A 14,638-nucleotide genomic window follows, 5' to 3' on the forward strand; every position below is an offset into this window, starting at 1 on the left:
GGACAGTGCCATGTACCCGGGCAGAGCGGTGTCCCCAGGGCAGCCCTGCTGAGCCCCCATGACCCCACGCCATAACCCGCTCCAGTGCTCTGCACCGCCAACTTATACATTTAGGTCAATTTAACCTATTTCTTCTCCCTTCTTATTTATTGTAAACATGGAAAATATCTTAATTATTTAAGGATGCCGCCCCCCGCCAGGGCTCCCGTGCCGGCAGCGGCTCCGCACCGACCCGCTGCCCGCCCGAGGCAGCGCTGAGCGAACGTCCTGTCCGCGACCCATTGAATCGAGGCCCGGGCGCGGCGATTGGCGGCGCACGGGCGGCCCCGCCCCTCTCGTCACATGACCGGTGGCGAGGCCTCGCTGTCGCCCGCTCGCCACCGTCGCTCGCCCCTCGCTGCTGCCAGGCGTCCCGGACATGGAGCCGCGCTGCCGCTCCCCCGCCTGCCTGTTCCTCCTGCTGCTCGGCGCCTGCGGTGAGCGCGGCGGGACCGGCCCGGTCCCGCGGATGGCGCCGGGCCTGCGGGCGGCCGTCTGGGGGGGGTGGGCAGGTGTCGCACGTGACGCGGCGTCGGGCGCTGCCGGGGCGCGGGCGGGCCCGGGGCCGCCTCAGCGCGGCGGCGGCTTCCCCGGGGCGGCCCCGGTGCCGGGCCGCGCTGTCACCCGCGGGAGGGGAGCGGGGCCTGGCGGGGCCCTGCTGTTTCCGCCGCTGGGATGGCGTCGGGGCTGCGGGCCGGGCTGCGGCCACAGCCCCCGGGGCCGCAGCCGCCGGTGACCTGCGTGTGCGGGTCCTGTCAGCGCGGAGCTGCGGGGGCAGTGGTCACAACGGCGCGCAGCGAAACCGGCCGAGGTTCACAGGGTCCAAAACACAACGGCTGTTAAAAAGTTCTCTGAAAACGCAGAGCGAATTCAACGTCCGTGTCTGTGGAGCCAGGAGTTGCGCAAGCACGGTGGAGTGTCCCCGCTGAGGGCTCAGCCTGGCTCGCCCCGCGCTGAAACACAATAGGAAGCCCCTGGTGTCCAGGCAGCACGTCAAGTGATGTGTTCACCCTTCGGTTTGCTCAGTGTGTCACCTGGATGCTGACAACTTATGTTGTTAGTCTCTGTCAGACAAACAGACCATGAAGCAGTCCCGCAGCGTTCACGCTGCGCTCCCTAGTTTTAATACTTTTTAGAAATCTCGCTACGCTTTCACTGCCGGGCAAATTGAATCCAGTCCTGAAACGATTTACTACTGTGTAATGAGCTGTCCTCTGAAGTTGCTCTAGAAAATGAAGTAAAAGCCATGTCTTACTAGCTAATAGTCATATCTTACAGGTTTTTTCCAGTCCTGTGCAGTAGAAGTAGAAGTAAAGGATGCCTCTAATACTACGTGCCTGTATGCAAAATGGATGATGAAATTCTTGATACGATATGAAACAAACAGTAGTGATTATGTAAGTATTTGGAGGCGACTTTTGTTGAGAACTGTACTTTGTCCTGGGTAGAAGCTTAAGTACACTCTTTTGTCTACGGCATTTGATTTTTGAACCTGTTTTTTTTAATTACTAAATCAGTTGTTAAGAGTATTCCTAAATATTCATTTTTAAAACAAAGCATAAATTCTCAATTAATAGTGCAAATAACCAAAGTGCCATGTTGCACTTGCTTAAATGGCACACTGGTCAAACTTGATGGCTTTTGTGTATCAGTGTAGTAATGCTCTTAGCCCAAATAGTAAATGTAAATAGCACGGTCAAGATTTATAGCCAAGTTAGACTGGACTTTGGAACTTGAACCTGATGTGGCTCCTTTCTCAGTCGGATGTCAGGGACCTTTTTTTGTAGTTTTGTAGCCTGTAATGAGCACACTAATCTTGTGCAAGGTTCAGTCTGACTCAGCAGGTTCATAACGTTGTCATGGGGAAGAACTGCTATCCATGAAAATGTTTGAAATTACCCTTTTCTTGTAGAAAAACATAACCTTGGACTTGCCATCCAATGTGACACACGATGGAAGCGTCTGTGGCAATGACACACAAGCTGCACTTGTGGCATTGCAGTTTGGAGAAGGTCACTCTTGGAGCAATAACTTTACAAAAACCAATGAAACTTACCAGGGGGATTTTGTCACATTTACCTACAACACTAACGATACTGCTGTATTTCCTGATGCGAAAAGAAAAGGTAATATTCAGTGCAGAATCCTGCTTAAGAAACAGCCTTGGCCATAAGCGTCAGATCTTGCCTACCTAGCCTCGGTTGGCTTTTTCAAAGTTAGAAATGTTGATAATGTATCTAATGACTTCTGTGCCATGTGCTGCCTAACTGTTGTTTGTCATACCTGCCTACTGGGTAAGAATATGTACTAGTTAGCATCACTGAACATATAATTCTTTTAAGTGGAAAGGAAGGAGAAGGTTAACTATTTGAACAGCCTTGATCTGCGAGGTGCTGCTAGAACAGAACAGGCATATGGAAGATTCCTTTTAGCATGTACTACTTCACCTTCCACCTAGCAAAGCACTGCAGCGTTAGGCTTTCCCTGTACTCATACCTACTAATAGTAGTTTGTGGGTTTTTTCCTTAAAAAAGGAAGTAAAAAGGTTCACTTCCTAATGTCTAATTCTGAAAACTTAGTTACTTCTCTCTATTTGTCACTTCAGATCAGGACACATTGGTAAAACGTTTAAGAGAAGTTAGGATTGTTAAACTTTATTATCTCTTTGTCATATGGAATGATATAAAACATAACACTACATATGAATGTTCTTGCAATTCATAAAACATTAAAAGTTGTACTTTTTTGTAGGACCAATTACCGTTGTTGTAAAGGATAGTATGCTTCCAGTTCACCTGAATAACGTCTACGTGTGTCACAATGCCGACTCTTTTGAAACAGAAAACGTAATACAGATTTTCTGGAATGTTACGTTGCAGGCTTTTGTTCAGAATGGCACAATCAGTAAAAAAGGTGAGAGTTTTAATTTGTACATGAGCTTTTTTGTATTGTACCTTAGTGCAGGGAGCAGAGTTTCATAATAAAAAATCTACTAGCTCTGAGATGTGCTGTGCTGAACAATATTCATGTAAATATCCTTTAGTACATCTTTTCTTTTTCTTGGAAAAATAGGTTAGTAGAACAGATTTAGTAGTATATAGTAATGTAGATTGTTCCCATGCCAAGGGGGTCATCTAATAAATTGTGTGTTCCAGTAATCGGGGTATTAAAAATAAGTACTTCAGAACTACTGCTGCTGACTAGATCAAGGTTTTTAACTGCCTGCGTTCCATTTTCAGTGGCAGCCTATGCTTTTGCGTTTAAATCATCCAGAGCCTGTTGTCTTATCTTAGAGCTCAGCTACTTGAGAGATAAGCACATCATCCAGCTACATGCAGCTTACCTAGGGTTGCTTACTTTGTTTACAGCAGATGCATATCACGCTTCTGTAACCACTTAGCTATCTTTGTCCGTGTGTTTCGCTTCCGTGCGTTGGAGGTAGGTAGCACTGCACATGCTGCGTGGATTTAAAACTGTGGGCATTACAGAATTTCTGAGAATAAGTGGTAGCTGTAAATTGTTTGGAATACTGTGCTGTAGTGCTGAGCTTGAGACTTCCAACTTGATTAGCAGACTCCCTAGATTTCAACAGAGAAATCGGTGTCTGTATTGAAGTGACCTCTGAGTCAGGAGACTTTAATAACATTTCAGTGCTGAAATGGTGGTTAAAATTTCTTTTCAGAGTCCAGATGTCGTGCCGACACACCTACTTCTGCACCTACCGTTCTGCCTACTATTGCCAATGTAACTACTGCATCTACCAGCACTTTGTCACCCACTCCAACCTCTGCGCCCAAACCTGTGGAGAATCCAGACACAGGAAACTATTCTCTGAAAAGTGGAAATAAAACTTGTCTTCTGGCTACTGTGGGGCTGCAGCTGAATGTTTCCAAAGACAAGGTGCTTGTCTTCTATTTTAGAAGAGTAGAAAGGTTGCTGTAGTTATTTGGTGTGAAATGTGAGCACAAAGTGTTCGCTTCATACACTGCTCGTCGTCCAGAACCGCTTCTAAGTATTGTACATAGCACCTCGCTGATGTCAGAGCAGTATCGTGGCATAATACCTATCTTCAAAACCTTATGTGGATTCAACTTAACTCATTCCCAGGAATACCTCCAACAGCATTAAAAGCCTAGAACTTTCTGAGCTGTTAATGCCGTTAGTCCCTGCAGATACTGTCTTTCCCCACAGAGGGTGCCAAAGCTAACCTGTTGTATTAGGTCAACAAAATAAGACTTCACTGGGTGATTTGTTTGCGTCAGTATTGCCAGCACGCAAGCTTAGCTTGAGTAGCCTTGGTTCAGTGGCACCCAGGCTCAGTCCTCCTGCAGTTATATTCACGACAAGCTTTTCTAGCCTAAGACTACTGACTAGAACAATGTGTTCCTAATGGCAGCTGAATGTCTGTGACGTGCGGTGTCTGTATTTCAGCCTGTTCTGATCAACATCAATCCAAAGACGACTACTGCAGATGGTACATGTGGCAACACAACGGCTACTCTGAGGCTGAATGATGGAAACAGCACTTCAATTGCTTTCACGTTTGTTGTTGTAAGTAACTTGTTTTACATTAAACTAAGTTCCACAGTGTTGCATGATGATCACTCATGGTGAAACCCTTCTGCTGGCGGTCGGCTGTTCCCAGATGGGAAGCAGAACTGGCTAGCTGACTGGCTCAAGAGAAATCGAGAGTTGGGTAAAAGTTGTAGAAATGTAAGACTGAGGTAAATGTGTTAGACTTTGTAAAGCACATGTTCTTAAAGTTAAAAATGCAAAATTGCACACTGACAGTTGTTTCTTGCCTTTTAAACAGAAAAATACAAGTGCAAATGTACCAAAATTTTATCTGAAAGAGGTGAATGTTACACTGTTCAACCATCTGAATGGTTCTGGTAAGCAATGGTATTTGTGTTAAAGCAAGTATAAGCTTTTATCCAATGTATGTATCTATAAAATACTTCTGACTTTTTTTTTTTTCAATGCTATTCCTGGTTACTGTTACTTCCTACTTTTAGCCTTTATGTTGGTAGGAACAAATCATTGAGCAGAAATGGCTGTGAGAGTTAAACAGCAGTGTGGGATCATTGTCTTTTCCTGAAACTTCAGCTGATGGGGTCTCTTATTCTGTGGTAAACTTATATAAATTAAGAGGGCTTCTTTGTAACTGTTTTCAGTAACATCATTTTTTTTTCAAGGATACAATACAGTTGTATTGATTCTGAAGCGTATTGTTTTTCCTAAGCCAGCTCTTGTCTTCTTTGATTGAAGATGCTGCTGTATCTTCCAACCATTTCTACTTAACTCTCACTGGGAGAAGAGACCAGTCCTTCAAAAACTAAAATATACGTTTTTCCAAAATAAGAGTATTTTTGTTTAGAGTTGCTTGTCAATGCTACTGCAGTTAAATTGCAAATCTGCAATGCTGGGATGAGTGGAGGTACCAGGAAAGCCTGATGTCCTGTCTGTATGGAGGATGTATGGAGGACAGGTTACTGCCGAGTACTGTAATAACTTCAGTGCTAGATGTCTTTAGGTTGAGCAGATCAGACACACTTCAGACTACTTTGTTTTTCAGAGTAGTCAGTGTTGAAAAGTTTGTCCCTCTAGATTCAGCTCCTCGGTTGTAGTAGCAATTCTCTTGTATCTGAAGTAGGCATGCAAATCTCCTTTTATTTTTTTCCTTTGTTTAGTCATTTCAAATGCAGATAACAACAATTTCAGCAAGTGGGATACTTTCCTTGGTAGTTCTTATATGTGCCGAAAAGAGCAAACTCTTGAGATTAATGAAAATCTTCAAATACATACTTTCAATCTATGGATTCAGCCATTCCTTGTGAAGGAAAATAAATTCTCTACAGGTAAGAGTTTTTGTTAATTTTTGCGATGCTTGAAAAATTCTTACTTGCTGAAAAGCACCAGTGTTAGGCACAAGTGCTTTGTTTTTTAAGATCTTGTTCTGTTGTCTGGGGTTCTGGGGTTTTTTTGTGTTTTGATTTGGTTTTTACATACATGGAATGCAGAGTTCTGAGAGTGACATTCAAGTTCAAGGAAAGCTTTGTTCTCACTTAAAAAATGTCTGCTAAGTATGTTGATTCTCCTTCCTAAAACTTGAGGGAGCGAGGGGCACTGAAAAGGGACTGAAGCGTTGCCTTGCAGAATAGGTTAGAAGTTTTGTGACATCATCTTGACATGCAGTTTTTTGTAGCTTGAATGTATAAGAAAATGAGGCAAAACTTTAGCACTTTGGTAATACCGTTAGATGTTTCCTTTGTTTTTACCTGTCAGTCTAAGGAACAGGAGTATTGGGGGGAAAAATGAACTGACAGAGGTTCTTTCAGGGCAGTCTTGAATATCCAGAACAAAAGAAGGATTCTAAAACCTCTGCTTGCTGCGTTGTTCTGGCCTTGTCTGGGGGAACTGGAATGGCTTACATGACCTCTTTCTTGATCTTTCGTGTAACTTGATCTTTGTACTTAATGATAATACTTGCAGCACAGTCTTTATTAGTAAACTGGTCTGTAGGCAAACAGACTGAGTGCAATTTTTTGAACTTTTTTTAGGCAGAGGTAAGTTAACTCCCCAAATGTATGCGGAGTAAAGAGTATTTATCTTAATATGTTCTAAAGAGTTAGGTTCCCTTTTGCTCTGTAGTTAAGTTGCAGTTAGCTTCCTTATTCTCCTAATGATATAGTATGCTGTTTTTATTTATTCCTTGTTGCAACCTTTTTCTCACCTACAGCCCAGGAGTGTTCGCTGGATGATGACAGCATTCTGGTCCCAATTGTAGTTGGTGCTTCACTTGCTTGCTTGATTGCCATTATAGTGGTTGCTTACATAATTGGCAGAAGAAAAAGCTATGCTGGATATCAAACTTTGTGAATCTAAATGTGATTCCTGTTCTGATTTCACTCTAAACAAAGCAAGTGCAAGTTCTGAAGTCTAAAAAAGACCCCAACCTTAAGAATAATTACTAGCCGCAGCTGACTGGAGTTGAGAAACAAAGAACGTTTGTGTCAGATGAAGCAGAACTACGTTTTTAGTTTTCCTGCTCTAAGAAGATGACGTGGGTTTTGTAGCTGTTTCGAAGATGTCAAATATTGGAATTGCTAGGCTAAGGATTTTATCTTGCAAAAACCTTGAAGTGTTTAGGATTTATTTCTGCTTTTTACAAATTGTAGCCTGAAACAAGATTGCGTCTTAAACTGATGTGCATTGCGCAACTCCCGGAATAGCATAGAATTTGTACTTGCTTCTCTCCTCTGCGTTTCTTAGTTGTTGTCATAATTGATGGTTAAGCTGGAAGCATTGGTCACTATGTTGACTTGTATAGTATTTAACAAGGATTGTACAACGCCCAGTAACAACTTTGTTTTTCATATAATTGAACTTCAGGCTGAACTTAAGTCATTCTTGAAGCGGCAGCAGTAACGTACTTAGCTGTGACAGAATTTGAGTGGTTTACTCCTGCCTTGGTGTGGTTTCAGGAATCATTCCTATAACCTGGCTGTACAAACAAAATGGGTGACATACATACTTGCCAAATGGTGGATATATAGGAAGACTTCAGTGCTGTTTCCAAATGCTTTCAAAAGAGAAGTTACTGTTAGGCGCTGAATTCTTCATCACTTACTATATCCTGGCAATCATCTAAAATAGTCAACTGAGGCGGAGTTCTGCTAAACTAATGCAAGTTTGATTTTTTTGTTGGCATCAGTTTAAAGGGAATAATCTTTGTAAAAATTCCAGAACTTCAAAGTGCACTTAACTTTATATTATGCTCTGCACAGAACTGGTCTGTCTTGTTCCTTTGAATGACCACTGTTTAAAGATGATCTCATTTAATAAGCCAGGATCTGTTGTTGCAGCTTCAGCTGTCTTTAAATCTTCATCTCGAATGGTTCTCTGCCAGTCAAAATTCACATTATAACTGCTTGCCATTGGCATTCTGAATGTTTAATGTGCTTTGTGTTTGATCGTTTGCTCTGTAGCACTTATTAATGTTAAGAATGCAAAAGCCAAGTAAGTCTGAGGTGGACCCACTACATCTTGTTTTGCTTGCTGTATGGAAAGGATAACTAGCTTAAAAAACGCAGCGCAACTGGACCGTTCTTGAACCGCAGCTCAGTAGAGACCAACCATTGCCGCACAGCTTTCCTCTGGTCCCCCGTTGTCATACGTAGTTTTTACTGCATGGGAAAAAAGAAGTCTCTTAGACTTCTGGGTAAGTGTGACTTTTTCGCGTATGTCATAACATGAGCTGCCTAAACTACTTATTTAATGAGCATAACATTGTCTCCTCCTTTAGAATGAGTTCAGCCTGCATCAAAGCTGGTTTAGTGCTTTACTAGTGTTCTCTAGGGTTGTAGAGGTGTCTGTGGCATGTTTGTATACAAATCATACCATACACTTCTTTCAGTAATTTTTTTTCTGACAACAGTTTACTTCTGACACGAGCCAAGGAAGCAAGTATAAGTGGATAATGCTTACTCTAGCTTGTAGTCTACAGCTTTCATTTTGCGTCAGTTACTGAAATTCACTTTAATGAAAGTGGAGAACTACTATAAGTTTAATCTTGAAACAGGCTTCCAGACTACCCATTTTAATTAAAAAAGTTGATCTAATGACTTCCTTATTAATGTACCCTCAAATGCAGGAGTTCATATAGATTTTTAGCGTTTTCGTGCCTGATACTCAGCAGCACCAGTTACATATGCATTTCTGTTAAGGAGTAGTTACCACACTGCATTCATTTGACCATGCGCATTTTTGAGCTGTGCACAGTTTCCAAGTGACAGTATAGAAGATTAGTGCAAACTGCTCCCAAAAGTCAACAATACCAGAAGTATCTTTGCAAGAACCTGCAACTTCATCTTCATTTGCAAGTGTATTGGCTCAGAGTTTAAAATACTCCTAGACGGATGTGCAGATAACTGGTTCAAAAAAATATCTGAGTTTCACCTGACTGCGTGTTATAAAACCACTAGTTTTCCTGTATATATTGCTCTGTAGGGAACTGTCAACCTGTTTAATGTGTGCTCTAAATAATAAAGATTGTTCTATTTCTTAAGGAAACTTGTTCACGTTTTTTAACTGATTTGAAACCAGACACCTGGTACTCTCCTTTTTAAAGAAAATAAACTACGTGAGTAAGGTCCACTTCAGTCAGTCTATATCTGAGATTCTCTTAAATAGCTGGTCATGGTGCTCCTCAGTGCTGGTTTTGCAGGATGTTCTGAAGTGTGCCCGGGCACAGCCCACTAGCAGAAGACAGCTCGGCAGCTAATCGGGACACTGTACGTCTGGTTGGTCGTTAGAAACGTGCTTGTGAACTTCTTTGCCAATTATAGCACCATCCAGACGAGATGATTTTGTGATTGATTTTGCCAGTCATCTTAAACTGCTGCACAGCTGTGAATGGCTCAGTTTCTTCTTGCGGTCGTCCTGGAAGATGAAATTGGTCTCCACATTCAGAAGTGGGAAAGCTTCAGCGAGCCTTTAGGGAACTGGTTAGTAGCTGCATCCTCTACGGTAGAAGCTGCGTTGATACCATCTGTGCTGCCAGTTCTGGTAACAGTACTACTCTATACTTATTCCTGCAGCGAGAGGGACACAGTGTTCCCTTGACCGTCCTTCTTTCTGGCCCATCCTGTCAACTCTGTGGTCAGATGACAAGAGGAAAAAGTGTGGTCTAATCCTAATCCCTTTCTTCTTGGTTCTAACCTGTATAATTCTGCTAAACCTGTATAATTCTGCCTCTATAATTCTGTTAAAGCTACCTTCACATCTGCTACACAAAGGCAAAATAGCTGTAGCACCTTCCTGAAGTGTAAGCTGAAGTCCGCTGAAGCTTTTTTAATGTGAAGAAAAACACAAGTATTTTAATGGGCTCTTGTTAGAGAGCCCGGCAGTGAGGTTCAGAAGGATTTCAATCAGTCAAAGTGAATTTAAACTACGATGGGACTGCAGGTATTACATTTCTGTCATATGATCAGAATAAGTCAGTCTGCAAGAGTCTGTGACAAAACTTGGAACAAGCAGGAGTTACTGCTGTCCTGGGATAAGTGTGAAGACTTCTATTGTCAAAGCATTATGATTTTTACTGTAATTTTATCTCCAGTGCTGTCTGTCCTGGAGACTTGCAGTGAGTATCTAGACACTGAAAGACTGGACTTTGTGGTGTATAGGAATGATAAATCTACAGTAATATGCAGGTACATGCTCCTCAAGAGAGTCTGTCCTGGAATTACGAGTGTGTTAGTTCTGATGTTTGGGAAGGGGAACTATTGCTATTGTATTTTGGGGAGCGGGAGGAGGTCAGGGTTACGTGTATGACTGACTGATGTCCTGTTGGGGAAAGGTGTAACTTTTAATTAATTCGAGGGGGATTATAGTGTTAAATACTTTTATATAAATGCATTTTTTTCCCCCAGAATTGCCCTTTTTCTATTTAGCTGAAGACTGCAGCTTAGAGGCAGACAACTTGTACCCATTGCAGTACAGAACAGGTTTGGGAAGGTTAGGTGTCTTAGTACTTACTGGCTTATTTTGGTTACAAGAAAGGTTATAATGCTTGATATGGGTAGTTTTAAAATGGGAAAGAAAGCTGAACTCAAAAGACAGCTTGCTTGCCCAGTCAGGCAAACCGTTTGCTAAAAACAAACCTGCTTAAGAAATGATACAGAGTGTATTGTCATGGCTTATGGCCAAACGTAACAACTTAGCCAGAGTATGTTCTAGTTCATAATAAACTGATGAATGAAATCCAATTCTTCAAAAATACGGCACTTTTAATTTCAGAATATTGAAGATACGCAGTGGCACTATGTGGATAAAAATAGTTTTGTCCTGGTGTGCGGAAGCGGCATTTAACTTGGGTGTGCTTGCAGATGTCCAATGTGCATCATCTGTCATAGACTGCAGTTTGTTCTGATTACTATTCACCCTGCCTTATATACAGTTTACTAAATATTAAAACTAATCTGAGATACCAAGATTTCTGATCTTGTAGCTTAAAGATGCCGTGCTGTTACAGTAGTTAGTCCTCAGAAGAAGCTTTTCCAGCTAGTGAATGCCTTTTTGTTTTACTTTTTAAATTTACTACGGTGTTCTCTGTGGTATAGCATACACCAATAAAACCACACAATTTTGGGCTATTGGAATAGGAATTAAAAGGCAAGATAGCTTTTATACTGGGCCAAGACTTCTGATGATTTTGACTGGAGACTCATTCAGGCAAAGCTGTTGGAAAAGCCGTTCCCCCTGGCCTGAACACGGAGTCTGGTTGTCACGGGGCACGCTTACCACGTTCTGCGTTTGAAGACACTTAGAGCTGCTGAGCAGGGTACAGTACCCACACGTGCACAGACGTGTGCCACAGAATGCAGAGGTGCAAAGGACGGGATGCTCCTGGTATGAAGCTTTGAACCCTTTATCCTGGGGGTTCCTCGTGGCAATGCCATAGTGCGATGCGTATTGAAGCCACCTGCTTCCTTTAGAAAGAGAAAGGGAATTCCTGCGGCTGCCTGCTGGGCACCTTTCATCCTTAGAAAATTCACTGTGTTTAGTATTAATGACCCATTATCCAGCACGTAGTACTTAAATTATGTACATTGATCTTCAGTGAACAAAGACGGCTAAACATAAAATGTAGTTCTGTTTTTAAGATGCTCAAACGCTTTCTCAGTAGTCAGAATATTTTGAAACAGCTCACCGTATAAGGTACGCATTTCCTTTTCTCTTTTTGTTCTTTCCCGTCCAAGCGTTGCTCTGCTTGGCAGTAGATGCCTTCAGATTGTCCAAGTTCAGTATTTTCAGGTGCTGAACCTCCGCGTGTGTTCTTTCCTCTTAGCCGAAGGCTTTGTGTAGCCTTTCATGAACAGGTAGTGGCACGTGTGTGCTGAGCTGCAGTGAGCCAAATCAAGATGGTAAATTGCCTACAATTAAGCCTGATTCAGCTACGTGCTCAAATACTTAAATATTCACTTAAAACAACAGCAAACTTGTGCTAAAGCATTGAATGTGTGCGTGGCGCTTACTCTGCTCTAAAATAAACTCAAGCAAAAGAGGTTTTAAAAGGAGCTTTGCTGTATGAAAAGCATGGAGGCGAAGCACCCGGCGGTGTTGAAGCAGGATACGGTCTGCGCTGGGTGGTACCAAGGTGCATTGCCCAGTTCAAAATCAGTTCCCAGAGCTGTTTGCTAATTGTTCTATGAGTGTTTGTATCAGCAGGGAGTTCCTCGCTTATTTTACAACCTATCTATTAAAAGCCACTGTAGCATTACAGCTGTCTCTTCCTCTTTTTTGTCTCCTGTGTTGATTTTGGTAAGGTCCAGTTAATTCTCAGCTGAAACTGGTAATACTTTTCTTGTATTGGGATTGAAAATAAAGTTATTCACCCAAAGAGGCTCAGTGTTTTCCATTCGGCGCTTTCCCCATACCTATATTTGCAGTCTCTTGTGGGTTTTGGTAAATTTCTGCTTTTTACTTGGTTTGCCGTCTGTTATTTCTCTTCATGCCCAGAGAACCTGGAGAAGTGCTGGTGATCTGAGGGTTTGGTCACGCCAATGATACACCAGTCTGTCTTTTGTGGTGCTACATTGCTGTGAACTCAGCTGTGATCAGCTCAGGCTGCTGCTTTGTCCTGTGTTTCTAACCTGGCTGGACTGCTTGCTGGAGGAAGATGGGATTAAACATACCGATCAGAAGCAGTATGTTACCAATACAAAGGGGGTGTGTAGTATATACGTTTAAAGAAGTCGAATCTCTCAATTCTTTACTCAATACTGACTTTACTTTAGATGCATTATTGTGTCTAAAACAGTGTAAGTTCTCAAAAGCGTCTGTTTTCTTGTTGCTTTCTGCGGTTTCTAGTGCTTTATTTCCTTTACTAACTCGTTCTCTCTTGGTTTTGTTTGTCTTCTTTCTGCAGCTGAAGAATGCTTTGCTGATTCTGACCTGAACTTTCTTATTCCCATCGCAGTGGGCATGGCGCTTGGCTTCCTTATCATTCTTGTCTTTATATCTTATCTCATTGGAAGAAGAAAAAGTCGTACTGGCTACCAGTCTGTATAATCTCTTAATTCTGTCTCTGCCACCTTCCCTGCTCTCCTCATTTTCCCAGCGTCCCTGATCATCCCCTTAAAATAAATTCATAGTTTCTTTATAAAAAACAAAAACAAACTAAAAACCCATGATGGAACAATGTACAATGAGTCTGAAGATGAGTTGCAGAATTACTTGAAGCTACTGTATGATTTTGGAGAGTGTTCTGAGTGCCACAGAATTGAGTAGGGTTGATGTGTGTCTGCGTGAGAAAGGTGATTGTTCTGCATAAAGAAGACATCTGTGGAACTTCATTTCTGCTGTTTAATCTTTTTCTACAAGAAACTTCCTAGCTGCATACAGCTTATCTTGGATAACGCTCAAGCTCAAACCATAATCACAGGTCTGAATGCTGTGTAGAAAGGGAGTGTACCTGCAATGGGAAAATGAATACTGAGCTCTTAACAGATGTCGCTTGGGAACTTGGGAACTTGGCATATGGCTGTTGTCTTTTTTCATTAGCAGCTTGTTCTTGTGAATCAGTCTGGATTTCCTGTTCCTTCTGAATGTAAAGGTAGTACCTGATCTCACTAATAAACTGATATAATATGAGGAGAACATCTGATTCTTCTAGTAAATGAATCTGTTTAACACCAGTTTGGAGACGTTGATTGTCAACGTGTATTCATTCGATAACTGGCATGAGGTCTTTAATGTCTTTGTTCACTAAGATAAGGCTCAGTCCTGAAGAGCTGTCACTGCTCAGAAAAGCCAACAGTCTGCTGAAGGAAACGCGTCCTGTGCTATTTTGTTTGACTGTGTTTTCTCTTTTGTTCTGAGCTGAATTGTGAAACAGGGGGGGGAGGCTGGAATTCCCCTGGCTGCAGTTTGTCTCACCTTTGGTTCTGTGCGCGTAAATGAAGCACAGCGTTTGAGCACTGCTCCACGTGAGGCTCGAGAGCATTGTGCGATGATCTCTCAAAGACCAAGAACACAGATTGTTCAGAGGTTCCTGCAGTTCCTCTGGGCAGCTTTCACAGCTTAACAGGGCATCACTGAAAAGCTGTGATCTAGGAATGCAAGTGAGATATGAAACCAGTCTGTTTTGCTAGAATTAGTCTGGTTTTAACCTCCTAATAGTATTAGTCTCTCAAAACAAAAATGGTGAATAGTTTAAGAGCACAACATTGCTAGTATGAGGAACGCTGATCATAAAGAAGAAACTAATATATATACATATATATATATATAGTGAAGAAAGTGACTTCCAAAAGAATAAGATCTGACTTGTTTGAAGATACTTTCTTTATTATTAATACCATACCTTTTGCAACTCTATGTTCCACATCTAAACTGCACCGAAATAGAAGCTGGTCGTTTGTGGTTGTGTTCTGCTCCGTTCCCATCAGGTTCACGCTGACAGGATGAAAGAATCCTCTTGCTCTTTCAGCCGCTTTGGTCCATCTTGGTAAAGCCCTGGTTTCCAGCCGCGGGGCAGCGCGGGGGCTGCCGGCTGTGCGGAGCTGCTGACGGCACACAGCGGTTCTGTCCTCTGCAG

At 42.3% G+C, this 14,638-nt stretch overlaps 1 protein-coding gene across 3 annotated transcripts; it reads left to right on the forward strand.

The window, feature by feature from the left end:
• The first annotated feature begins 309 nt into the window (after positions 1 to 309).
• On the forward strand, positions 310 to 13,698 carry LAMP2 (lysosomal associated membrane protein 2). Of its 3 annotated transcripts, none has more exons than XM_065077981.1 (9): positions 310 to 476; positions 1,318 to 1,436; positions 1,952 to 2,165; positions 2,791 to 2,952; positions 3,722 to 3,939; positions 4,471 to 4,590; positions 4,853 to 4,931; positions 5,730 to 5,897; positions 12,968 to 13,698. In XM_065077981.1, exons 1-9 carry the CDS (start codon positions 419 to 421, stop codon positions 13,108 to 13,110), a joined length of 1,281 nt encoding a protein of 426 aa, XP_064934053.1. In that variant the 5' UTR covers positions 310 to 418; the 3' UTR covers positions 13,111 to 13,698. The 3 variants fall into 3 exon arrangements, with proteins under 3 accessions (XP_064934053.1, XP_064934055.1, XP_064934054.1); XM_065077983.1 differs by lacking the exon at positions 12,968 to 13,698 and adding an exon at positions 6,779 to 9,111; XM_065077982.1 differs by lacking the exon at positions 12,968 to 13,698 and adding an exon at positions 6,773 to 9,111 and having other exon boundaries at positions 5,730 to 5,891.
• Positions 13,699 to 14,638: the final 940 nt, after the last annotated feature.

The sequence above is a fragment of the Columba livia genome, chromosome 12, assembly GCF_036013475.1.
Source record: "Columba livia isolate bColLiv1 breed racing homer chromosome 12, bColLiv1.pat.W.v2, whole genome shotgun sequence".
In the NCBI taxonomy this organism is placed as follows: domain Eukaryota; kingdom Metazoa; phylum Chordata; class Aves; order Columbiformes; family Columbidae; genus Columba; species Columba livia.

Bases quoted from the DNA above. Each gene is read 5' to 3' on its own strand.
- LAMP2 (XM_065077981.1), top strand. From the start codon at position 419: ATGGAGCCGCGCTGCCGCTCCCCCGCCTGCCTGTTCCTCCTGCTGCTC. The intron at 2,166-2,790 runs GTAATATTCAGT...ACTTTTTTGTAG, and splicing joins TCCTGATGCGAAAAGAAAAG to GACCAATTACCGTTGTTGTA. The intron at 2,953-3,721 runs GTGAGAGTTTTA...ATTTCTTTTCAG, and splicing joins TGGCACAATCAGTAAAAAAG to AGTCCAGATGTCGTGCCGAC.